Source organism: Hemibagrus wyckioides, linkage group LG23 (assembly GCF_019097595.1).
Source record: "Hemibagrus wyckioides isolate EC202008001 linkage group LG23, SWU_Hwy_1.0, whole genome shotgun sequence".
Classification (NCBI taxonomy): Eukaryota; Metazoa; Chordata; class Actinopteri; order Siluriformes; family Bagridae; genus Hemibagrus; species Hemibagrus wyckioides.
The window spans coordinates 5,461,233-5,485,723 of NC_080732.1; the positions used below are offsets into that span (position 1 = coordinate 5,461,233).

Genomic DNA, 24,491 nt, shown 5'->3' on the forward strand with positions numbered 1-24,491 from the left:
CTCAACAGATTGTGGCTCATTTTCTTGTTTTATTGGTGTGTTTTAATGGAGATTTTCCATCCTAACCGGTTGTGTCTCACAAGTGAGTGTCAACTATAACATAACCTGCTAGACATCTCCCAGGGTATGGGTGGTTATCTTTAATCAAGCAGGGCCTTGCATTTTTAGAACAAATTAAATGTAATTACATAAACAGTATGACATGTAGTGCAATGCAGTCTGCGTCATAATAATTCACACTTCTGGCAGATGCCCTTAACCAGAACAAATTACATTTTTATCTAATTTTTTAATACAACTGAGCAATTGGACTAAAGGCCTTGCTCAAGGGCCCAGCAATGGCAGATTGGTGGAACCTTACGATCAGTAGACCAACACCTTACCCAATAAGCTACCACATGCCTAATTAATTATATTAATAATATAATCATTACAAATAATTAGAAAAGAATAAAAAGCAAATAAAATGACAAAGAACTATTTTTTTTATTCCAAAGCAAAATCCAGACTTCAGTCCTTGCCCTTGAGAGGGCTGTGCATAATATTAGTGACTCATAAAATTATACATATAATCAAAGCAAGCTTATGTCAATTTGCTGCTGCTAAATGTGGTTCCACAAGATGCTAAATGACTGGGTGTGCTTATTTTCACACACAGCTTTTACATATGTGATGTGAGTAACACTGATTGGCATGATTGGCATCATGGCACCTGTTAGTGGGTGGGATATATTAGGCAGCAAGTGAACATTTTGTCCTCAAAGTTGATGTGTTAGAAGCAAGAAGATGGGCAAGTGTAAGGATCTGAGCGAGTTTGACAAGGAACAAATTGTGATGGCTAGGCGACTGGATCAGAGCATCTCCAAAACTGCAGCTCTTGTGGGTTGTTCCCAGTCTGCAGTGGTCAGTATCTATCAAAATATCCTTTAAGTTCTGTAAGTTGTGAGGTGGGACCCATGGAGACCCCACCAAGCAACTTACAGGAGTTAAAGGATCTGCTGCTAACAACTTGGTGCCAGATACCACAGCACACCTTTAGGGATCTAGTGGAGTCCATGCCTCGATGGGTCAGGGTCGTTTTGGCAGCAAACTCAATATTAGGCAGGTGATCATAATGTTAATCGGTGTATTTACTAATTTTATCCCATTTTTTTTCATTACAATGCTGAAAAACAATGCTGAAATTACGTACCAATTGACATATAATTAAAACACCCAGATTTACCCCTGAAATTATTTCGAGTACATACTGTACGCACATTCCGAAAGCTTTCATCATTAAGGCGTAATAACATATGTACGTAAACTGCAATGTGAACATGTAGGTGTGCTGATTAATTACATCATTTGTTGTAACACCAGTACAACAGTGGCTCAGTAACCGAGGAAACCCTAATTCCTCCCCAACAATAGCAAATAATTATCATATTGTCAAACAGTACAGTAAATTAGAGCATTCATGAGGCATCTTTGTGTGTGGGAGAGAGTGTACAGATGTGCTAATGATAGAAGAGGATATAATAGCTTCTCTACATCAACTCAAAAAGCTTCAAATTTTTCTTCAGCATTAAATAACAGATGCATTATGATATATGCATGATATATATATATATATATATATATATATATATGTATATATATATATATATATATATGTATATATATATATATATATATATATATATATATATATATATATATATATAGCTTTTCTAAGATTTTCCCCAAAAATACAGTAGTGCTGAGGAATACCTAAGCGGGAAGCAGTTATCTCACACCACTGGGGGAACATGAGCTCGACGGCTGGCTTGATTATGTTGGCTTTGTTCTGCACTGCTGAACAAATATATATATATATATATATATATATATATATATATATATATATATATATATATATATATATATATATATATATAAAACATTTAAGAAATATTTACCTGAGCATGCTCTTACTTTTTTTTTTACTTTGACCAAAGGTTTCATTTATTTCATTTAATTATTATTTTGTTTTGATTTTCAATATTGTGTACAAATAAAAAATAAAGTGTGCCACCTTGTTGTAGGTAAAAGAATGAAAGAAGCTTGAAGAGGGAGGGGCTTGGCTTCTTCCAGAAGGCTAACTCAGAGGCTGATAAAACAGATCACACACAGAGACAGGGAGCACACAAACACACAGCTCACACACACAGACACACAGACTGCAGCTCTGATACAGCCACAATGCGCTTATTTTTCAATAAACACCCGAACGTGCCGAGGTCTCGTGGTGCCTCTAGTACATCCTGCTGTCCGGTGATCGCCGGTTCGGCGGTACTTTACTGCGTCACGTGCGATCAGCCGCTCAGCAGCCGCTGCGTTATTAACGGCGCACACCGGGACCACCGCCTGAAGGACCTAAAGGACGCTGTTCACGATCAAGTGGTAAGAGTTGTTGATGTTGTTGTTGTTGTTTGTTAGATCTTAGCTTGTTGTTAACCCTATTTATAATCTCTGTGCATTAATATTAATCTGATCAATCAGAGATGAATAGCTTTTTACACTCAGGTCACACTCAGGTTAATGAATATTTATGTTTATGATTAATAATATGAATTTACCGTCATAGAAAAAATTGAATGACTTCAGCGGGAAGCTGATAACCAGAGAAAGGAAGTTTGGTGACTTTACACCGAGGATTGAAGCAGCAGAGCACGAGCTGGAGGTGAGAATTAACAGACACAAATAAATAATAATTATTATTGTTCTTATTGTTGTTGTTAATATTATTATTAATATTATTTATAATAATAATAAGAAGAATATTTATTATTGTTGTTGTTTTGTTGTTGTTGTCGATTTATAATAATAATAATAATAATAATACATTTATCATTATTATTATTATTATTATTATTATTATTATTATTATTATATAATACACCTATCCAGTTCATTAAGAAAAAAAACATTGTAGCATTTATTGGATAAAGATAATTTATTATTGGACAATAAATATATGAAATATACCCGTGAAGTCCACTATTAAGAGCACTCATGTGAACACTTTGTGATGTACAGGAGTTGTGTAGCCAGACCCAGGAGCTGCTTCAGAATGAATACAGTACTCTGATGACTTTAATCGAGCAGAATCGGCAGCAGGCCTTTTTCATTCTGAACGCACAGAAAGAAGCAATGAAGCGACAACTCCAGCAACTGTACGAGGATGCACAGAACTACCAGAGCAAGTCCGCAGCCATAGTCAAAGAAATAAAGGAGCTCAACACAAGACAAGACAGCGAGAACCCAGCCAGCCTGCTGGTAAACATTCAGTTAGTTCAATACGTTTGGATCTACCATAAGAGCAACATTTCAGCACAGTATTAATCACTGATCTTTACTTGCTTTCTCTGCAGGGGGAGATTAACGCACTAGAGACCAGGTGAGTCCCACACACACTTATTAACCTCCTATTTATTCATTCAGCTCAGGAAACTGAGCTAGCCCAGAACCTTAGAGTCTGAGATTGAAAGAAATTGTTGGTCTCTTGCAGCATGCACACGATGAACGAGTTTTATACCTCTGTGGACAAGAAGCTGACAATCGATGACACAAGACTGAAAGCTCTGGAAAATTCCATTAGGAAAATCGTGGAGAAAAACAAAGAGCTTCTGCCACGCCCATGGGAATGTAAGTGTCTTTGAATATTTTTGAAGTATGATAGAAATAATATAAAGGATAAAAGGTAGTTAGGGTGTAACAAGGGTATAGGGGGTACATTAGGGAAATAATGAGGATTGTGGTGTAACCAGGGGTAGAAGAAGAAGAAGCCTTTATTTGTTACATATGCATTACGACACAGCTTGTTACAGGCTATGATACTTCTGGAGCAGAGACAGATAAAGGTCTTACTTAAAAGCCCAACAGTGACATGTTTATCTACTGAGCTACTTATTCATATGAGTTAGGTCTAATAGGTTTTCTTTTCTTTTTTTTAACCTGACAGTCTCAGAGACCATCACATTGGACGAGAACAAAGCTCAAGGAAATGTTCAGATCTCAGAAGACAAGACAGAGATGTCATTGAGCCCTGTGGGTGGTCTGAGCCTTCAGTCTCCATGGAACAGCACAAGGGCATCTCAGAGCTTCAAAAGAGGCTTGCATTACTGGGAGGTGGCAGTAGGAGGCTGTGAGAGCTGGGCCGTCGGATTAGTGGAAAACAGCCGGGTTAATGGCATCCAAACTCTATCTGCAGGCCAGGAAAAGAATATGTGGATTCTGGAGTGCGATGGTGGCGAGCTCTCAGTGCTGCACAACAACGACTTTAGCAGAGTCAAAGAAAGCAACATCGAAACCCTCGGCGTCTTTCTGGATTGCGATAAAGGGCGACTGAAGTTCTACAATGTCAATACAGGTAGCATTCTGCACTCATTTATTGCCAAATTTAGCCATGCCGTGTTTCCCATGTTCCGCATGCGTGCACAGAAAGACAGTATCGCACGACTGAAGATATGCAACCTGATTGACAAAAATGACGTAGAATACATCAGCAGTGCCAACTCCATGACCTCAGAGTCTCTGAACGAGGAGGCCATGGAGGTATCTTCTCAGAGCTCAAATTAGGATTTTTTTTTTTAAAGTGGGGTAGCATCTATTTATTTTAAGTACTGTCTATAAAAAATGCATTTATTTTATTACAGTGTTGTGAAGATAGGGTTAATGAAGGTATGTTACACACCATAGCTAAGCTGTATCTGTGCAATAAATAATTTATGATGTGAAATTTATTTTGTTTTTAATATATATCCTGATGTATATTTGTATAGATCGATGTTAAAATGTAAATGTTTTATTAAAATTCTGAAAAATGACTCAACAGATTGTGGCTCATTTTCTTGTTTTATTGGTGTGTTTTAATGGAGATTTTCCATCCTAACCGGTTGTGTCTCACAAGTGAGTGTCAACTATAACATAACCTGCTAGACATCTCCCAGGGTATGGGTGGTTATCTTTAATCAAGCAGGGCCTTGCATTTGAAGGGAAGCATCAATCCTGGTACGGTCGGGGTTGGAGCTGTGCCCAGGGTCAACGTGCCCGGCTATAGGTGTATTGGTACCTTGAGGAGAGGAGAGCTGGGCCCAGAACAGGTGCACAGTGCGGCATAGGGAGTCAGGGGTCAAAGGAGATAGAGCTGTGAGTATGTGAGAGAAAACGCAATTAAAACTGCAGGCTAGTGCAAATGTAAAAGAAAACAGCAATAAATTAAAATTAAGCAACAAAAGACGGAGCAGTGGCCCTGGACCTTACCCATGGTGTTTTTGGAGAAATTGAGCCAAACTGTAATGGCTAGACGACTGGAACAGAGCATCTCCAAAACTGCAGCTCTTGTGGGTTGTTCCCGGTCTGCAATGGTCAGTATCTATCAAAAGTATCCTTTAAGTTCTGTAAGTTGTGAGGTGGGACCCATGGAGACCCCACCACGCAACTTACAGGAGTTAAAGGATCTGCTGCTAACAACTTGGTGCCAGATACCACAGCACACCTTTAGGGATCTAGTGGAGTCCATGCCTCGATGGGTCAGGGTCGTTTTGGCAGCAAACTCAATATTAGGCAGGTGATCATAATGTTAATCGGTGTATTTACTAATTTTATCCCATTTTTTTTTCATTACAATGCCAAACAACTGAAATTACGTACCAATTGACATATAATTAAAACACCCAGCTTTATCACTGAAATTATTTCGAGTACATACTGTACACACATTCCGAAAGCTTTCATCATTAAGGCGTAATAACATATGTACATCAACTGCAACGTGAACACGTAGGTGTGCTGATTAATTACATCATTTGTTGTAACACCAATACAACAGTGGCTCAGTAACCGAGGAAACCCTAATTCCTCCCCAACAATAGCAAATAATTATCATATTGTCAAACAGTACAGTAAATTAGAGCATTCATGAGGCATCTTTGTGTGTGGGAGAGAGTGTACAGATGTGCTAATGATAGAAGAGGATATAATAGCTTCTCTACATCAACTCAAAAAGCTTCAAATTTTTCTTCAGCATTAAATAACAGATGCATTATGATATATGCATGATATATATACATATATAGCTTTGCTAAGATTTTCCACAAATATACAGTAGTATTGAGGAATACCTATCTCACACCACTGGTGGAACATGATGAGCTCAACGGCTGGCTTGATTATGTTGGCTTTGTTCTGCGCTGCTGCATCCATGATTAGGTGTAAGTATTCTGCCAAGTGGAAGGTTTGAATCATAGAGGCAGAAACATGGCGAAGGCTTTAGTAAACACTATGGCAAACAGTCCAGAACACAAAACAAAAGCAGGACTCAGAAACTGAGCCTGAGCTGAACATGAAACAGATTATGGCTATGGCTTAACAAGAAACCTCAGACTCCAGATGGCTCGGTACAGATATCGCTAAGATACTACACTGATATTACGCAAATATGGTGAGAAGCACGAGGTTTTAAATAAGGACAACGATTAAAAACAAACTGGTGAATACAATAAGGACACAAGCAAGACACTGTAATTGATTTAACTGAGTGGAGACATGAAGTGCAGTACAGACACTGGGCGTGTTATTATACTGTATATGGACGTACACGTGCAGTCAGGATGGTTGAATACTATACAATAAAGGAGATCATTCTTTAGGAATCCAAAACACTCACGTGTGTCCATCCCTGTCCATCGCACAATGTGTAGAAATAATGCTAATTACTGAACATGGTGTTGAGGCGTGCATTCTAGACAATACGATGAACCACGGTGTGAATCTCTGGTTTAGTGGCACCAATAAGAAACCAGGGTGTTTTTGTCTACTAGGCTGTACTATGATCCAAAACAAAGCTAATACTATGTGTAGGTAAAGTGATTAATCATGCATGGAAATATTAATCGTGCATGGGTGTGCTGTGTTGTGGAGAACACACAGTAACTGGGTGAAAGTGGCTGTGCATGAGAGAAATATGCATGTGACGTTTGAATATCTGCCAAATACTCGTGCTGGCAGCCATGTGAGTGATCTGAACTGAGTAAACCTGAACTTAAAAGTAAAGGACTTAGATTCTTAGATTCACTTTTCTATAACTTTGACATTTGAGCTAGACTTGAACATACTTTGTAGATAAGCTTCAACGTTTTTCTTCAGCATTAAATTGCAGATATCCAGAGCAGGTCTAGTGCAATACTTTAAGGTATTAATTGATATGGGGCTGGTGGTTTATATAATAACAAAAATATAAATACACTACACAGGCATCAAGATAAGATTTAGTATTGAGAACTATTGAGGAAATATATCAAGTATAAAGTACTTACAGAGTACTAGTACTGAGAAAAAAACAACAACACCGTTTAATAATTACTGTAATAAATAATAATTACTTTTATATGAAAACAATTACATTTAAATATTCGCAAAATTTCAGAAAATTTTATATATTTTATATAGTGTACCATGATGTCATAGCCTTATATTATTATAGTTTTCAGGTTATACAGGTTATGAAAGTGATGCATGTGAAGATTACATAGTTCAAAGTGGATGTGCATTTGGAACACAACACTCTTGTGCAGTATAAATAAAAATTAAAAATAAAAATTAGTTAATTAATTATTAATAAGTATAATAATAATAATAATAATAATAATAATAATTATTATTATTATTATTATTATTATTATTATTATAAATAATTATAAATAAATAAATAAATAATATTATTATTATAACATAATTGATTATTAATTCATTAATTTTTTTATTAATTATTAATTACTTTAAGAAAAACAGAAAAGGATCATAAAGGTTTTCAGAATAATACCACAAGTACTGAAGCATTTTGGGTTCCCAAGCAAACCCTTTGTTTGAATATTTGTATCTGTTGTTGTTACTGCTGTACCCTGAGTAATCAATGGCATTTAAACAATCACAGAAAGACTGTGGACTGAACACTTTGTTCAACACCAAACACTCCCGAAGCGTTTGCGTAGACAGAAATTATGCCAGGGTGCATTCATCTCTTTTTCCTCACACCCTCTTAACAGACCTCTTAAGACCATAAAAATGTTAATCAAAAGAGTATTAAGCTGTCACTCTTTTTTTTTCCTTTTTTCCTTCGCTTTGCAAAAATGTATTTTGTTATTTCATATATTTCATTAGACGGAATGTAAATCTGTAGACAGAACAGGCAGTGTTTTGTACATGAACTACACTTCACATGACCTAGATGGTGAACACCATACAACACACAGAGGTAACATTTTATTGAACTAATAATCGTTGTACATGCAGCTGACTTCTATCTGTTTAGCATATAACACATGTTTTACTTTTCGTTATGAGAAAAAGAGAAATAGTGCATACATACTGTTCATCATATCTATAGAAACCACAGGAAAACAGAACCAAGCTTCCAGGTTTGCGAATATCTTAATGCAGCCATCAAGGTTACTGCAGTTACTTGTTAAAGCAGGTAGTTATACATGCATTGCTATATTCAGGCTGTTTGTATCAATGCTTCACATATCAATGTAATATATACATATGTGTATGCAGAACAATTCCGCTGTAATCATATTAAATACTTCACCACTGCTGTGTTTCTTTAGTCTTGAAGGACAAAGGTGTGAATTTAAATCCGGCTCCTTTATAAAACTTGTTCTGAAATTCTACCCTGTAAATTAGTACACAAAACAAATGACGCAGTCACAACACAGATGCAGATGTGCATGTTCAACAACCTAATGGTGATCATTAAGGCCAGACTGTGAGTAAATGTCATAAAGCATGTCGATAAATTTAACAAGCCATTATGTGTTGTCTGTAAAGATTACACCGTCGTAACACACTCACCAGTGAAGGCGCAAAGCATGCAGAAATGCCGACAGTCCCTCCATGATTATCAGGACTGATGCACTTAACAACACAAAGCAGCAGAAGATCAGCGTGAGCGTCAGCGACGAACCCGAGCGCAGAGCGCCGCGCATCAGCATCCGCCATAACACCTCAGATAACTCTACACACACATATACGGAACATTAACGCTATTTAGATCTTAACAAACCTGCATTCTTCTGATGTGTGTATGCGTGAGTGAGTGAGTGTGTACCTGAGTGAGCAAGGCTGAGAGCCCACAGCCGCAGATAAGACGCCGTATTGGAGACGCAGCCGAGGCAGTGTTCTATGGTGTGGATCGCTTCGCACACGAACACATCACTCAGACTGACCTACAAGAAATGGGTATGGTTTTAGTGACTTATCGTTTGTGTGGGAACGTAGAAAATGCATAAAAATGTGCCGGCGCTGTATAGGATATTCAGACAGATTTTAGTTGACTCAGACTTTTCTGTGACTTGCTCATTATCATTAAATCTACATCCACGTTCTCTGCAACAATGCCTACTCTTTAAGGCGCTCCATAAATAAAATGCGATTACTCATCAACCGCACGTTATTAAACAGGCTGCGGTTTAAGGCTAATTAAATTAATTGAAGCTAATTAAATGATTTTTTTTTTGTAATAACCTATTCTAATCCTTTAAAAAAAGGCTGTCTGTCTTTAAACTTAAAAATATGACAGAAATTGCCCGCTTCCTACCTGAAGCTGTTTCTGAATACTAAACTATGAAAATGTTTAGACTTCACGACAAATCCATGATTGCCTGCAACTCAGTGTGTCCAAACTGCGAAACAGTTAAAGTTCAAATCAGTTTAATGGAGTTATCAACAAGCATACGGTTTAAATAATAAGTAGATGTAATAAGACGCTAAACATGGCTTGATTGATCTGCTGATGCATCAGGTCATCTTAGTGTAAACTTTACTTCGAGCAAAAGCATGCATGAAATCTCAGGACTGTAGTGATCAATAATGTTGATGTTACTATGTCAGTTAGAACAAACTGCTGTACAAAAAGAGAATCTGAACAATAGCAGGGCGTCAATATTAGATATCTCTTTGTACCTATTTGTATACATGGCTGAAAAACCTGAATTTGAAATGTACACGTCAAGTGAAGGGTTCATTAAACGACTTGCATTCCATATCTTTATCAATAATGCAAATGCTGGGTGTGTGAAATCTGTTCAAGCAATTAAACACACACCCCATAAAAGCTGAAAATGAGCAGAGTTGTATGTATACTTTCACCACACCTTCACTTCACACAGGTACACCTTAATGAAATTTCATACCCCTCCATTTTGCGTCACCATGAAGTGAGATTTTCTTGCTTTGGAGTGGTTTGTGGTCTGGCTTTCACTTCACTTCACTTGGCTTTTATTTGCTTCTCCAACAAAATGCTTGCTTAATCAAATTTCTTTATTTGTTTGTCAGCTGTATGTTTTTTAGCCTACAGCGTGTCTTTCTGACACATGCCATTTCTCCACAAGTTTTGCTTGTGCTTGCCAAGAAGATTTCCTGATTTATGAGTGAAACCTGAACAACTGGCATAATATACAATAAAAAAACATTGAAAGCAGCCTATACATATGGAATTACTTCATTCTTTATTAACACAGGCAGTATATAGCACAGTATACCATTTATAGTATATAGTTTCACATTAATGCCTGCTCTATATCATATGATTTGTTATTTTCATGGTGGCTAATTAAATTTATTTAAAATGAATGTGCTGTACTCTCTACAATCTGGCATGTTAAACCTTTCCAAATGTGTCAAGAGTCACCCAAATACTAATTACAACATATTATATATAACAGATATATATATTTATACAGCCATGTGAAAAAAATTAGAACACCTCATGAAAGCCTGTGTTTTCTTCAACATAGCTAAACATATGGGCATTTGATCTTAAAAAATATTGAAAGATTCAAGTAATATAACTAAACAAATAAAATCAGAGAAAAGTAAAACGTAATTTTAAATAATCCAAATTCTTATGAGGAAAAAGTAAGGACACATTTAATTTGCGCTTATAATGGATAAAATTACCTCCGGGTATATCACATCAGGTGCAAATGATTAGAACACTGTTACAGAGCATTTTGAAGGAGGCTTGCCTTATTTAAACCTCAGACATTTAGCTTGGTTTGCTCTCAATTGTTGAAGTGAGAGGTATCACCACGGTGAGATCCAAAGAGCTCTCTGAGGCCTTCAGAAAGAAGATTATTGATGCTTATGAGTCCGGTAAGAGATATAAAAAGATCTCAAAAGAATTTGTAATCAGCCATTCCACTGTCCAGAAAATCATTTACAAGTGGAGAACATTTAAAACAACTGGCAACATGGCCAGGTCAGGGTATCCAAGCAAATTCACCCCATGAGCAGACGCAAAGATGCTTAAAGACGTTTCCAAAAACCCTAAAATATCATCACGGGACCTACAGCAAGCTTTTGCTACAGTTTATATTAAAGTGCATGAAAAACTTTAATTATTATGGAGGTGTGCAAGAAGGATAACTTTGCTGTCTAAAAAAACATGAGGGCAAGACTGAAGTTTCCCAAAGAACACAGAGACAAAGGCCAAGACTTCTGGAAGAATATGCTTCGGACAGATGAGTCTAAAATTGAATTATTTGGACACCATAACAGGGCGTACAGCATTTCAGCAAATGAACTTCATACCAGCTATGAAACATGGAGGTGGAAGTGTTATGGTTTGGGGATGCTTTTCCGCAGCAGGACCTGGCCAGCTCACCATCATAGAGTCCATTATGAATTCTACATTCTATCAGAAGGTGATTGAGGAACATGTAATCTGTCAAAAGAAATTGAAGCTAAAGTTCCACAAACATGGCTCATGAACATTCAGTTCTCCTTTACCTGGTCGGTATTCTTCTCATGCCTTCTGTAAGTCAGTAGTGGTTTTATTAGCAGCATTATAGGAACCATGAGCAAAGCCTGGACCACCAGGAATATCTGGACAGCTTTCTGTGGAAAAAAAAGCACAGTTTGGTTGTGTGTGTGATACACAGAGAGAGAGAGAGAGAGAGAGAGAAAGCATGCCCTCTTACATTGGTCATTCTACTGGAGACTTAAAGCATGCCTTGTGTAAAGATGTCCAAATGACAATATAGTAAATATTAAATGTTAATCACTATACAATTCAGTGAACTACATATTACTAAAATATATGACATCAGTCATATGTATTCAAACCTGCCCATTGTAGATGAATTTCTCCTCAGCCTTATAGTTGAAAAACATCATGTTGATGAAGATGAGGAGAATGCTACTGTCACACTGCGTGCCCATGCACCACTTGAAGAGGATGAGGAAGACGAGGTAACCGAACAGAGACAGCAAGAAGATGAGCTCGGGCACAAAGCGCAGCAACACGTTTTGGAGATTTCTGAAATGTCTGAAACGACATTTGTGTTACAGAACTGCAGGCGGCTCTGAATCAACAGAACTGTTCCTAATGAATTACGTTTAATACGCACATGTAGTTGAATATACTCAGGGTCAAGCCGAAGGTCATGTGGCAAACTCCGATTATAACTGCCATCTTCATTTTATAGGAGTTTAGAAAGGAAAGTTTATTTGACGCAATATTCCACACCTATTAGTAAAAACACAACGTGTAAAAGAAAATACAGAGCCACACCTGCTGACAGAATAAGACTTATCCTTTTTACACCTTGCTGCCTTCCATCAATCCAGACTTGACAGTTCACAATTCACAACTGGTATATCATGTACACTTTCACTGCATTCTAAATACACTATAAACCAAACAGTTTGCACAAAGCATGAAGCGCACAACTGTCTAGAATGTCATTGTATGATGAACTGAATCCTGTTCCAGCATACCAATGCCTGTGTGCACAAAACAAGCTCCATGAGACATGGTTAGCGTGGAAGAACTCACATGCCCTGCATCTGGCAAGGAATGTTCAAAAAGCACATATTAGTATGATGGTCAGATGTCCGCAAACATTTGGCGTACCGCAGATATGAATAGGAATAGATGTGAAAGCCCAGCAAAATTGCATTAGTTCTTCACCTGTTTGGATAGGTGCATTATCATCTTTATACTGTTTATTTAAGCACTCTACCTTCAAGGACAGGTATTGAACACATCTTAGTTATGTGGCTTCTGATGCCAACTGTTTACATAAGAGCTGGATATGAAGGTAGATTTTACATTCTTAGTTGTAAATAACTCTGCAAACTATATATTTTCACATTTTCTGACACATCATTCAATTTTATGAACATTCGGAATATAATAAACTCATTTCAGTTCCAGTATGTAATGTAAAGTATAGTATAATAATTCAAACCATATTATATTTCCCACTTTTAACTATTCCACATCTTGTAATGATATTCCGGCAAATTTAATGCCGTATGGAGATAATTCCTAACATAAATGCAGTGCATTTATGAAATTACCGGAATATTTCCTTCTAGTGGAAGAAATTAGGTACTACATTTACACTTCACAGGAGTGAAGAAATCTAAGAGAATATAAAGCCACCAAAATGGCTTTAGAAAACAAATTGGATAATGATTCGACGTTGCATAACCAATGTACAATGTGTTTGACTTTTGTATGTACTCACTGGGTCGATCCCAAGCAAGTACGGAGTTCCAGAGTAAACTCCTGGCGCTGAAGGGTCCAAATGGAATTGATCCGAATTGTGCAGGGTTTCATTTCTGAAGAACGGAAAAAATGCACAGATAAATATATATGGTCAGACATTTATCTTTTATTATTTGCTAAAGATTCATAGAAAACTAGTTTATAAGTAGTCAGTCATTACGATGGAAACTGTTTGAAGTGCTTAATAATTATTGTTGCTGAGTTCAAAGGTAGTTCCACCCAGAAAAACACTGCTAGTGTGCACTTGTGTGGTCACGAAAAACGGAATGTGTTTTCTCAGGCTCTCAGTGTCTCACCTCCAAGGTCCCCTGGGCCAGAACATGGCTCTGACACTCCATGACGAGCCAAGTATGTTGAAAGATTTGGAGAAGCAGTCGTTATAAATGAGACCGGTGTAGATGGAGAAAAGGCCCATCAGCAGGATGATGTAGCGCCCGCCCACCAGCGTGGACATGATCTGGAGGGGAAATAACTATGTTTGTGGTCCACAAAAAAACTGTATACAGTATCAACTCATTGTTCATAATGTTGAATAACTTTAGTACACATTGATTATATCTGGCTGCATAAGCTACACCTGTTTTAAGTAAATCAGGGTCAGAGCTGAAGAGCTGGCTATATTTCTAGGCTGGAAAAATGTACACAGAAGCCTGAAACAAACAAAAAAAATAGTTCAACTGATTTATTTTTATTTGTATGACTATTTGAGATTTACACTGCTTAATTAATATTTATAAAGTCCACTTTTAAAGTTCATCACTGGTTTATGTTTGTATGGGCTATGATCTCACTATTGAGACTGATGAAGTCCAGGGTATGTATTAGTATGACTCAGTGGACCTGAATTGTGTGGGCTGCTTTTACAATGAGTTCTATAAGTCATTTTCCACAATTAATTACGCTCATTTTACATGACACCCATACCTCATTCTTTTGTAGGTTCAATGCCTGCTCATTTCTGATGATCCAGGCAGAGATCAACGTCATGACAAGCCCATGACCACAGTCACCAAACATCACAGCAAACAAAAACGGGAACGTCACTATGGTATACGGAGCTGAGACAGAATAAAACAGAAAGCATTATATTTATACAACTGACTCTTTAAATTTTTCAGCATTACATCTGTTAAATGTATCAGCTTACAGCTGAACATTTAGGATACCAAGAGACACAAATCATCGATCTAAGCCAGAGTAGACCCCATGTGCCTCGAGTGGTCATGCAGGACCTGTCTCCTGTCCTCTATGAACTAAACGCCAAAAAGAGATTGGAGATTTTATGAGGTAATAATTAAACACACAAGTAAATAAATAAAACACTAGTCACTAATTAATGTCAAAAAAACTTTCAGCTAAGATGCTATTTGTATTTCTTCCTCTGTCTAGGATAACAAGCATTTAGTCTGGTTTTTCTTCATCCAAAGCCTAGATATACTGTATTTTACCCATTAAACCTGTGCTCTGTGACCAGCACTTCGGGCATGCTGTAATCATGGCAAAGCTAAAATTCCCGTTCTTTTACTTTTAAAGACGCAACCCTCACGATGCATTCATTTTTCAGTACCATTTTAGTTACCAAATGGATCTGTGGGGTTCTTGCATTAACTAAAACTGAAAAACAAACCGGCGTCACCTGGATTAATCTCTTGATAGCTGTTCACACCGTACGTATCGACGATCAGCTGAAAGCCAGCAGTGAAACGGTTTGTCCTGTTAAATGTGGGCGGAGTTTCAGGGCTCGGGATGCGATTCAGCACGGGTCTGACGCTGGAACCAGCATGCTCCTACACGTGCAAACAGACATACACATAAAAATTACACTGAAGAGATTTGCATCGATGTTGGTCAGGTGACATGAACCATGATGTGAAGAATCTTTGCTCACAGCGGCTTTATTCAGCGCATGTTGTACGTGGCCGAGATCTAACACCGGACACCAGATCTCTGCGATGGTCAGTCTGTGTGTGAGATCGATGTTGCACAGGTTGAGTGTGTGGTAGATGGATTTCATCTTGTGCACCTGCTTGGACCAGTCTGTAACTCTGTTTGCTGCTTTATTCAAAACTGCAACACAGAATTCTTCACACTGACGCAAAATCTGCAAACAGAAGACATGACAGCATTAGAGGTAGATCTAAATGCATACATAAAAACACATGTCTGTTAGAGGTTGTTTATACTGAGTGAAAGCAGTATTGGCACAGGAACACATGATTGTGGTTTGATGTAGTGTTAAAATTACAATCTGTCATTCAAGGCAGCCTGTTATTATGTAGATGTGCAAGCATGCATAAGCAGACTGTTGCACGGACACACACACCTAACTACTAAATGCAATCACTGCTTATAAAAATGCATTTTGCATTTTGAGATATTTTACCATTTGCAGTTCCTTGATGCGAGTCCGTAAGTTACGCTTCATCTCCTCTTGGGCATGTAAAGTGCTCGGGCACGGGTACAAACTGACACTAAACCTTCAACACAAATATTATACATACCACAAATACTACACAAACCTGAACAAGATCATTTGCCTTTGCATTTCTCATGCAACATTACAAATATTTCAAAACAACCATCATATATAAGGCTTGTTGAAATTCACTTTTAAATTCTCCTCCAGAAACCGCACATGCAATTTCTCTCACCCTTCGCATATTTTTCTGATTTTGCCCTGCACCTGCTCGCCTTGCACGCAGATGATGAAGGCGTCTTTCTGCACCATGCTGTCCTGTAAAGAGAAAATGCTGAAAATGTAGATGATACAGTTGACACGTGATCGAATGAGTGTAATAGACGGGAGCTGCAAGGATCACGTTATAAGCTTATAAGTACACCGATCAGGCATAACATTATGACCACTGAGAGGTTACGTGAATAAGGCTGATGATCTCCTCATCATGGCACCTGTTAGTGGGCGGGATATATTAGGCAGCAAGTGAACATTTTGTCCTCAAAGTTGATGTGTTAGAAGCAGGAAAAATGGACAAGCGTAAGGATTTCAGCCAAATTGTGATGGCTAGACCACTGGATCAGAGCATCTCCAAAACTGCAGCTCTTGTGGGGTGTTCCCGGTCTGCAGTGGTCAGTATCTATCAAAAGTGGTCCAAGGAAGGAACAGTGGTGAACTGATGACAGGGTCATGGGCGGCCAAGGCTCAGTGATGCACGTGGGGAGCGAAGGCTGGCCCGTGTGATCCGATCCAACAGACGAGCTACTGTTGTTCAGATTGCTGAAGAAGTTAATGCTGGTTCTGACAGAAAGGTGTCAGGATACACAGTGCATGACGGGTCAGGGCTGATTTGGCAGCAAAAGTGTGATCAACACAATATTAGGCAGGTGGTCATAATGTTATGCCTGGTCAGTGTATATGCTTGTAGTCTTCAGTTTAGCATTACCAGCACACACTAGCTCAGTAACACAAGTTATAAGAAAACAGTCTTATGAAATACATGATTTAAAAACTAGATGTATTAAAAATGACTGGGGATGAAAAACTACAACAAGCAAACACTTCACACATTAAACAGATCTCAGACGATTGACAATAAAACAGAAGGAAGGGAGCCAGTTAGGGGATAATGCACAATGGTATAAATCTGCTTTCATTTCTGACCTCTGGGTGCTGTTGAATCTCTGCACGGCGCAGGAGGAAATTCTCGTGCAAAAGACGCCACAGGACTTTCTCAAACGCAGGAAAGCGATCGTGTTTAATCACACCGGCAATAAACCTGATAAAATACAAAAATGCAGAAGAGAAAAAGAAATGCGCTGTTTATGTCAGGAGTGGTGTGCCTCCATAGGTACAGAATCTAGACCCAAATGCAGGGATAAGATTAGAAACGAGGGATTTATTAATAAACAGACACTAGGGACTAGGGAAAACTAGGCGACGAAGTACAAAAGAAAACAAACAGCAGAATCCAGGAGGTAACAGGTAACAAAAGACAAAGGCAAAACAGCAGGTAAATATAGGAAAGGTAATGTAATTAGAGAAACAAGAGAGACAGGTGTGCAGAGGTCGGAACAGAGGCAGGTGTGCAGAGGGTGGGGCAAACACGTGAGAACACAAAACAAACAAAGACACGTGCCACATGGTATAAACAAACTAAGCCATCCATGACAGTTTATAATGGTTTCGTAACATTCATTGTCTCCTGCTTATCCGGAGTCGGGTAGCGGGGGCAGCAGTCTAAGCAGGGATGCCCGGACTTCCCTCTCCATAGACATTTCCTCCAACTCTTCCGGGGGAATTCCAAGGTGTTCCCAGGTCAGCCGAGAGACATAGTCCCTCCAACGTGTCCTAGGTCTTCCCCGGGGTCTCTTCCCGGTCGGGGCATGCCCGGAACACCGCCCCTGGGAGACGTCCAGGAGGCATCTGGAACAGGTGCCCAAGCCACCTCAACTGGCCCCTTTCGATGTGGAGGAGCAGCGGCTCTACTCCGAGCTCCTCCAGGGTGACAGAGCTCCTTACCCTATCTCTAAGGGAACGCCCCGCCATCCTACCAAGGAAACTCATTTTGGCCGCTTGTATCCGGGACCTCGTCCTTTCTGTCATGACCCAAATCTCATGACCATAATGGTCCATTATGGTCATGGTTTTGTAACATATGTTTGTGTTATGTTTAATGGGTTTAGATTTAATGTAACATCCCCGAACATTTTACATGGCCAAAAGGAGATTAAGTGTAAATTGCACTTGCACATGCATCGAGGAACTGCATTTGGTAACAGATTTCATAATCGTTTAGCAATTAAAAGTTTTTTCATAATAAGTGTGTGTGTGTGTGTGTGTGTGTGTGTGTGCAAGTGCAAGCGTGTGTGTCTGTATTCATACTGTATCTGTGTCAATGGGACCTACATACACCTATATCCTGGAGAGAAGAATCTGGGCCTGTATATGGAAAATTTATAAAGGGACAAAGTGCAGAGGAGATCATTTTTTAAAAAAAAAGACAAGAATTGGGAAAACCATTAATTGAGTTCAATTTCTGTCCTAATACTTTATTATTAAAGGTAGATAATATTGTATTATAATTTTTAAACAATATTTTTTTCCTACAAATGTTCACTGTAACTATATGTTCATATCAAGTATTTGAAATAGTTTCTGGACTCGAATTTAGTGATATTGAACTTCTACTGTATTATTATTATTATTATTATTATTATTGTTATTGTTATAAATAATAATACATTACGCTGTAGCCAATGAATAATATGCTTTAAGATGAAGTTTATGTAATAAACTAGTAATAACACCTACTAGCTTCACATGATTTGGAATTAGACAAAATAGTTGCTATGCTAGGTAACGGGGTTTTAAACAACAGAGGGCTTTTTTACAAAATGGGGCACAAGCATTTATTTTATGATCAGATAGATAGTCTGTGTCTGTGTGTGTGTGTGTGTTACCACAGTTTGGGAGCTGTGATGGCGCTGATGCTGTTTAGGCGCTGAGTGACGTGTGGCCTGTCGGACTGAAGATCGGTACAGGACGGCTGCATCTCACACTGAGGGTTTGATAACAGAAATTCAATGTAATGTATGGTACGGCAATCCATTTTTAAAATACATTCGTTTTTTACCTCCTGGAAGACTTCACGGATGACGCCGAGCAGTGCGCTGATCTCTAGCAGCTCCATCAGGTTCCTCTTCAGTGTCGCATGATTGCAGTTGATCTCCTTCAGCTCCTGTTCCAGCGCTTTTACCTCAGACTGGACACAAGACATTGACAACCAGCAAAACTAACTGGATTATTTTTTACAAAAAGGTTAGCTGATTATTCTGGACAAACCTTTCCATTTCCTTAATATTTCCAAAAACTTTCATTTAATTTAATATTGTGATCATTTTATATGTCATTGTGATCACACCTCGAGCTCCAATGTGTCTCTGCTACACGGGGTTTCCTCACTGCGTGATCCGGAAGTGATAGGAATATTACATCGCAATATTTCACCTTCCAAATACTCTGGAAATTTGAAATAATATCGTATTAGAGGAATACATCACATAAAATCCGTGATAAAGTATTAGTGACTTGTCGGAAAATGAATGACTTACTGACGATTCTCTCAATTTCCTCGCACTTCCTCACCTCATTTACAAATCTCCTCTGAGATGAACTCATCCCTGGGTTTAGCTGTAATAATAATTATGATAATATAATAAATTATAATTATATTTAAAATGATAATCATGATAATCCACATAATAATGATTGCACAAACAAAAACAGCATGTCATGTGACAAAACGGATACATCCAAGCGAAAGAGGACACACAGTTTTACTCACATCTCTGAATTCCACAAGTCCCAGAAGGCCAAGCTCATTAACGCAGCTGAGTGCCGATTCAGTCTGAAAGAAGAGCTGCAGTAAACACATCTCCTCGCTGCGTAAAAGCAAACTCATGCTGCTGCTACTTTATAAAAATCTGCTACAAAAATACACCAAAAAACACGCTCGACTTCTACTCAGTTCTTTCAGTCTGTGTTTTTAATGTGTGTGTGTGTGTTCAGAGATTTTAGAGTATCGTGCGTTTCAATCGATACAAGCAGTCAATTAAAACACTGATCGATAAGGACACTGATCAATACAGACACTCATTAACGATGACAGAACCATGGCTGGGGTTCTGTCACGACAACAACAATTGCAATCAAATACATTCTTGAATCATTCATGTAATAAATCCAGTTAATAAAGCGAATGATTCAGAATGTGACGTGTGTATGCGTCAAATGATTCATTGACTCTGTTCATAATTTGCAAAATGATTCAGTTGTTGGTGAATCGTATGCTTCGTTTTTCAGTGAATCTAATGGAGTTATGATTCATTTGATCAGTGTTAGATCCTTTCAAATAATGAATCATAAATCATAATCATTTTTTTTTGTAAATTATATGTAAATAAATTAGAAACATATACGCCCTTCCAACCACATGACACGTGAGCATTCGAGCACACATAAAACATCCCATTGATTCCACCCAGTGGGTGAGACACTGATGCTAATTATGGACAGAGTCAAATTGTACAGCCAAATATATTAAATCTCACACACATCCAAACCCACACGCACCATGGATTGAAACTGAATCACCTGAATGTTTTAGAAATCATTCAACACTGGTTACCAAGCACACAAACAAATTGTAATCTACTAAGTGCAATCACGATCAGTGGCTTTTTGTCCATAGCTAGCTACCAGTTTGTTTTAATTTAAACTTTATGCTCAAATCACCACACACTTGCCTTGAAAGACATTATCTGTCTCGGTCACACAGGACAAAGTCACAGTGCCTTAAAAAGATGCTGAAAAACTAGACAAAGCAAACTTAACTGAGTCTGTGTTGTTTAATTTCCATGATGCTTAAATGGAGCTCTAAGCTTCCCTCATTATTTAGCTACATTAGCTTTGTAGCTACAGTGCAAAACTAATGAAGCAAACCTGCAGTCACATATGATAAACAAATGTCTTGGCTGTTCTGAATTTGGGGAACTCTTTATGCGTTTGATTTCTGGTTGAGAATCATTTTTGTTGTCTTTTGCATTAACCAGCAGATTGTATGATTAGCCCTCGTGCCTCCTGTTCTTCTTGAGTTCTTTGAACTTCTCTTGGCGAACTGTTTTCTCTTGCAGGCTGGACATGTCCAGAAGTCTCCGGATGAATGATGCTGAAGCTCCCAATAGCGGATCTGCATATGACTGCTCTAAACACAAAGTAACACAGACCTGGTTAAACAACCAAGCTTTATGTTCCAATCCACAACAAACCAAGTGTTACTCAGAATCTATTATTCTCAAAGGACACACAAAACCTGTAAAACGGGCACAATCACACTAACAATGAATAAATCAAATGAACTATGGAGAAAAAATCATGTTAAGGAGAATCTGTACATTAGAAAGAAAGGGAACTTAGGAACAACTCTAGATTAAAAACACAAGAAAATGGCTGGGATGAAGAATCTAAGGTCTAGTAAACTACTCTGAAAAAATATATGGTCGACATTTTGGACAAGTTCATGCTCCCAACTTTCTGGGAACTTTTTGGGGATGACCCCTTCCTGTTCCAACATGACTGCACACCAGTGCACAAAGCAAGGTCCATAAAGACGTGGATGAGAGAGTTTGGTGTGGAGGAACTTGACTGGCCTGCACAGAGTCCTGACTTGGGATGAATTAGAGCGGAGACTGCGAGCCAGGCCAAAACTAGGACATCTGCCTATACATGCACATGAATGTAATATGGAGTTGGCCCACCCTTTGCAGCTATAACAGCTTTAACCCTTCTGGGAAGGCTTTCACAAGGTTTAGGAGTGTGTTTATGGGAATTTTTGACCATTCCACTAGAAGTGCATTCGTGCACTAATTCATCCCAAACACTCATCCATGTCTTTATGGACCTTGCTTTGTGCACTGGTGTGCAGTCATGTTGGAACAGGAAGGGGTCATCCCCAAACTGTTCCCACAAAGTTGGGAGAATGAAATTGTCCAAAATGTCTTGGTATGCTGAAGCAATAAGAGTTCCTTTCTCTGCAACTAAGGGGCCAAGAACACCCAAACAACACCTGAATTCAATGATTTGGTGTGTTAATATAGTGTACATTCAATAAGCAGAGCATACCAAAAATGTTGGATCATGTCTGGCATCATTTCAATTTCAAAATGAACACTATGTGAAAAATGATGCACTTACCAGCAGTGGTTACTTTAATAGTTGAGGGATTACACACTCTGCTCTTGATCTTCCTGCACAAAGAAACACACACCCATAGGCTGACACCTGACATACCAAACATTCATCTTTTTAATACTGTTTTTGATGTGTGTTACTCACCTATTTTTGGAGTGGCTGTTTGCATTGATAGGTGCTGTTGTAATCGATACCGGGACTGACAATACAGCATTAAGTCTGCATCCATCTTCTGAGCTGAGATCAAAACCTAGAGCATTAATGTCATGTATCGATACTGGTATCAGGTATCAGTCTGGTACCGTTCTCATTTAATTGCGCTCCTAAAGAACGTTCCGATACCAACATCTGATACGATGTGATACTGCGTGACATAACCTGGGTTACGCTGACGTATAATCAGACGACACAAAATGACAATAATCTGGATATATTTCATGGTTAATGATCAAAGCAGCTGTGCGAGAACATCAGGAGGAAGAACTACAGCATCTGCATACAAATATAAGTATTCCTGATAATGCTACGTTCAAACATACAGCAAGTCGCTGTACTATAAAGTCGCCAGTAGGTGTTTCTACTACTGGTGCACTCCAGTCAGCGGTGTTTCTTCTATCAATCAAAGTAACCATTAAAACAGCACAGAAAAAAGCACAAGGAGATTACTATTATCAGCAACCAGGATGAATTAAGATAATTTTGACAATCCTGATGCATTAATTCTAACTAGGTTATCAGTACGGAGGAGCAACAAAAAAAACATCAATATCATCGCAAGAAATTTGCCATAAATTGCCTATTACTATAATAATAGCATTATTATAGTACTCACATTAAAGTACAGGACTTAACTGAGAAAGGTGATTGCTTGCTGTTTACACTGCATGCTGGATTGGCAACTGGAGGTAAAAGAGATGGAGTGTGTTTGAAGAACTGATCTGTTTGGGGAGATAACCAAGTTTCAGTTATTCATATCACAGTGGATATTTATGTAATCTATCTATCTATCTATCTATCTACAGATGTCGGACAAAGCTGATGAGTGTGAGATGAAGAAACAAACACACCTTTTGGATGTTGATGAGGGTTATAACAAATCCTGTTCCGCCATCTTGGACCAAACAGAAAGTAACGCCCAAAACCACCACCCTGTGTGTTTTCTGAGTTCAAACTCAGCATGGCTGCATGTACATCTCCTGAGAAACAAGAACAAGAGCCTGAGGAAGACATCAGCTTTGAGTTGGTAAAACAGACAGTTTTCAATAAATGAATGGTTGTAAAAGAAAACAAAAAAAAACAAACAAACAGGGTGCAGGAAGACGCACAGCCAAATAGACTAACAAGTCATGCTTGCTGCTAATGAGTTGAGAGTAAGACACACCCCCAAAAGGACACACACCCCCAAAGGGGCGGGGCATACGCTCTATAGTGTATTGAATAGGACAAACACAAAACTATTACACAAGCTTCTTTAAAAAAAAATAATAATAATAATTATAATTTCCCCAAAGTGATTAAAGAGATCAGTGAAGCACAAATTCTCATTTCCAGAGAACTTTAAACTCTTCCTAATGTATTTTAATCTAATCTGATTCAGGCATTAGGAGTTCCTAATGAACAAGTTAATCCTAATGTAACTTTTAGTGATGTGTCTATAATTAAAATTAAACAAATTTAACCCTGGTTTGTTGAAATATCTATGTTTATTGACCTTGAAGTATTTTAGCCTGATAATAACCCGTGTAATACACATATATAACAACCTCGTAATAACGCTATAATAAACACAAGGTTACACAAGGAGTAGCGTTAGCGTTAGCATTAGCATGTCCGTCCCTGAAGCCCTCTTGGTTAATTGTACTTACTTCTGGAGGTGTTTGACCGCTGTCTTTTCGACGATATAACATTAAACTGTATTCCTTCACCCGTGTCCTCGACTGGTATTGATCTAAAACACGAAAGTTTGCTGGTTGTAATGGTTTTCCGATAGAACAGAGCGCCGTTTGGGTTTTTATTACAGTCCCTCTCAGGGATATATGACACTGAACTAACTCAGTCACTGATATGTTCTTAGTCTGACTTTTTTTTTTTTTGGCAGTAAAACGTCTAATACTAATTATAATTATATCCTAATCTAATAATAATAATTGTAATTAGATCAATTTATCCTCACGAAAAAGCGTT

The 24,491-nt window shown here is 38.2% G+C and overlaps 2 protein-coding genes across 16 annotated transcripts; one reads left to right on the forward strand and one right to left on the reverse strand.

The window, feature by feature from the left end:
- The first annotated feature begins 2,077 nt into the window (after nt 1–2,077).
- Nucleotides 2,078–4,850, forward strand: LOC131344127 (tripartite motif-containing protein 75-like). The gene is made up of 6 exons (XM_058376137.1): nt 2,078–2,424; nt 2,609–2,704; nt 3,061–3,300; nt 3,396–3,421; nt 3,533–3,669; nt 3,986–4,850. The coding sequence occupies exons 1-6, from the start codon at nt 2,224–2,226 to the stop codon at nt 4,600–4,602; spliced, it is 1,317 nt and encodes a 438-aa protein (XP_058232120.1). The 5' UTR covers nt 2,078–2,223; the 3' UTR covers nt 4,603–4,850.
- A 3,423-nt stretch (nt 4,851–8,273) lies between these two features.
- Nucleotides 8,274–24,393, reverse strand: si:ch73-173p19.2 (V-type proton ATPase 116 kDa subunit a 1). 15 transcript variants are annotated; one of them, XM_058376121.1, is made up of 24 exons: nt 24,173–24,393; nt 23,375–23,503; nt 23,140–23,245; nt 22,452–22,544; nt 22,311–22,363; nt 19,903–21,321; nt 19,670–19,748; nt 19,480–19,577; nt 19,192–19,320; nt 19,019–19,116; nt 17,220–17,334; nt 16,252–16,334; nt 15,984–16,077; nt 15,489–15,701; nt 15,237–15,387; nt 14,525–14,658; nt 13,897–14,057; nt 13,560–13,653; nt 12,435–12,553; nt 12,151–12,352; nt 11,815–11,922; nt 9,134–9,251; nt 8,878–9,040; nt 8,274–8,698 (listed from the first exon to the last, which is right to left on the reverse strand). In XM_058376121.1, exons 6-24 carry the CDS (start codon nt 20,017–20,019, stop codon nt 8,611–8,613), a joined length of 2,364 nt encoding a protein of 787 aa, XP_058232104.1. In that variant the 5' UTR covers nt 20,020–21,321; nt 22,311–22,363; nt 22,452–22,544; nt 23,140–23,245; nt 23,375–23,503; nt 24,173–24,393; the 3' UTR covers nt 8,274–8,610. The 15 variants fall into 15 exon arrangements, 13 of the variants coding, with proteins under 13 accessions (XP_058232104.1, XP_058232106.1, XP_058232107.1 ...); XM_058376123.1 differs by having other exon boundaries at nt 23,375–23,524; XM_058376124.1 differs by lacking the exon at nt 24,173–24,393 and adding an exon at nt 23,633–23,651.
- Between the last annotated feature and the right edge of the window lie 98 nt (nt 24,394–24,491).

What these genes read in the sequence shown, in the direction of transcription:
- LOC131344127 (XM_058376137.1), top strand. Translation starts at nt 2,224, where the DNA reads ATGCGCTTATTTTTCAATAAACACCCGAACGTGCCGAGGTCTCGTGGT. An exon ending in CAGCAGAGCACGAGCTGGAG is followed by an intron (nt 2,705 to 3,060) that starts GTGAGAATTAAC and finishes TGTGATGTACAG; the next exon opens with GAGTTGTGTAGCCAGACCCA. An exon ending in AGAACCCAGCCAGCCTGCTG is followed by an intron (nt 3,301 to 3,395) that starts GTAAACATTCAG and finishes CTTTCTCTGCAG; the next exon opens with GGGGAGATTAACGCACTAGA.
- si:ch73-173p19.2 (XM_058376121.1), bottom strand. Translation starts at nt 20,019, where the DNA reads ATGAGTTTGCTTTTACGCAGCGAGGAGATGTGTTTACTGCAGCTCTTC. An exon ending in GAGACACATTGGAGCTCGAG is followed by an intron (nt 19,321 to 19,479) that starts GTGTGATCACAA and finishes TCTTGTGTCCAG; the next exon opens with TCTGAGGTAAAAGCGCTGGA. An exon ending in GCATCAAGGAACTGCAAATG is followed by an intron (nt 15,702 to 15,983) that starts GTAAAATATCTC and finishes TTCTGTTTGCAG; the next exon opens with ATTTTGCGTCAGTGTGAAGA.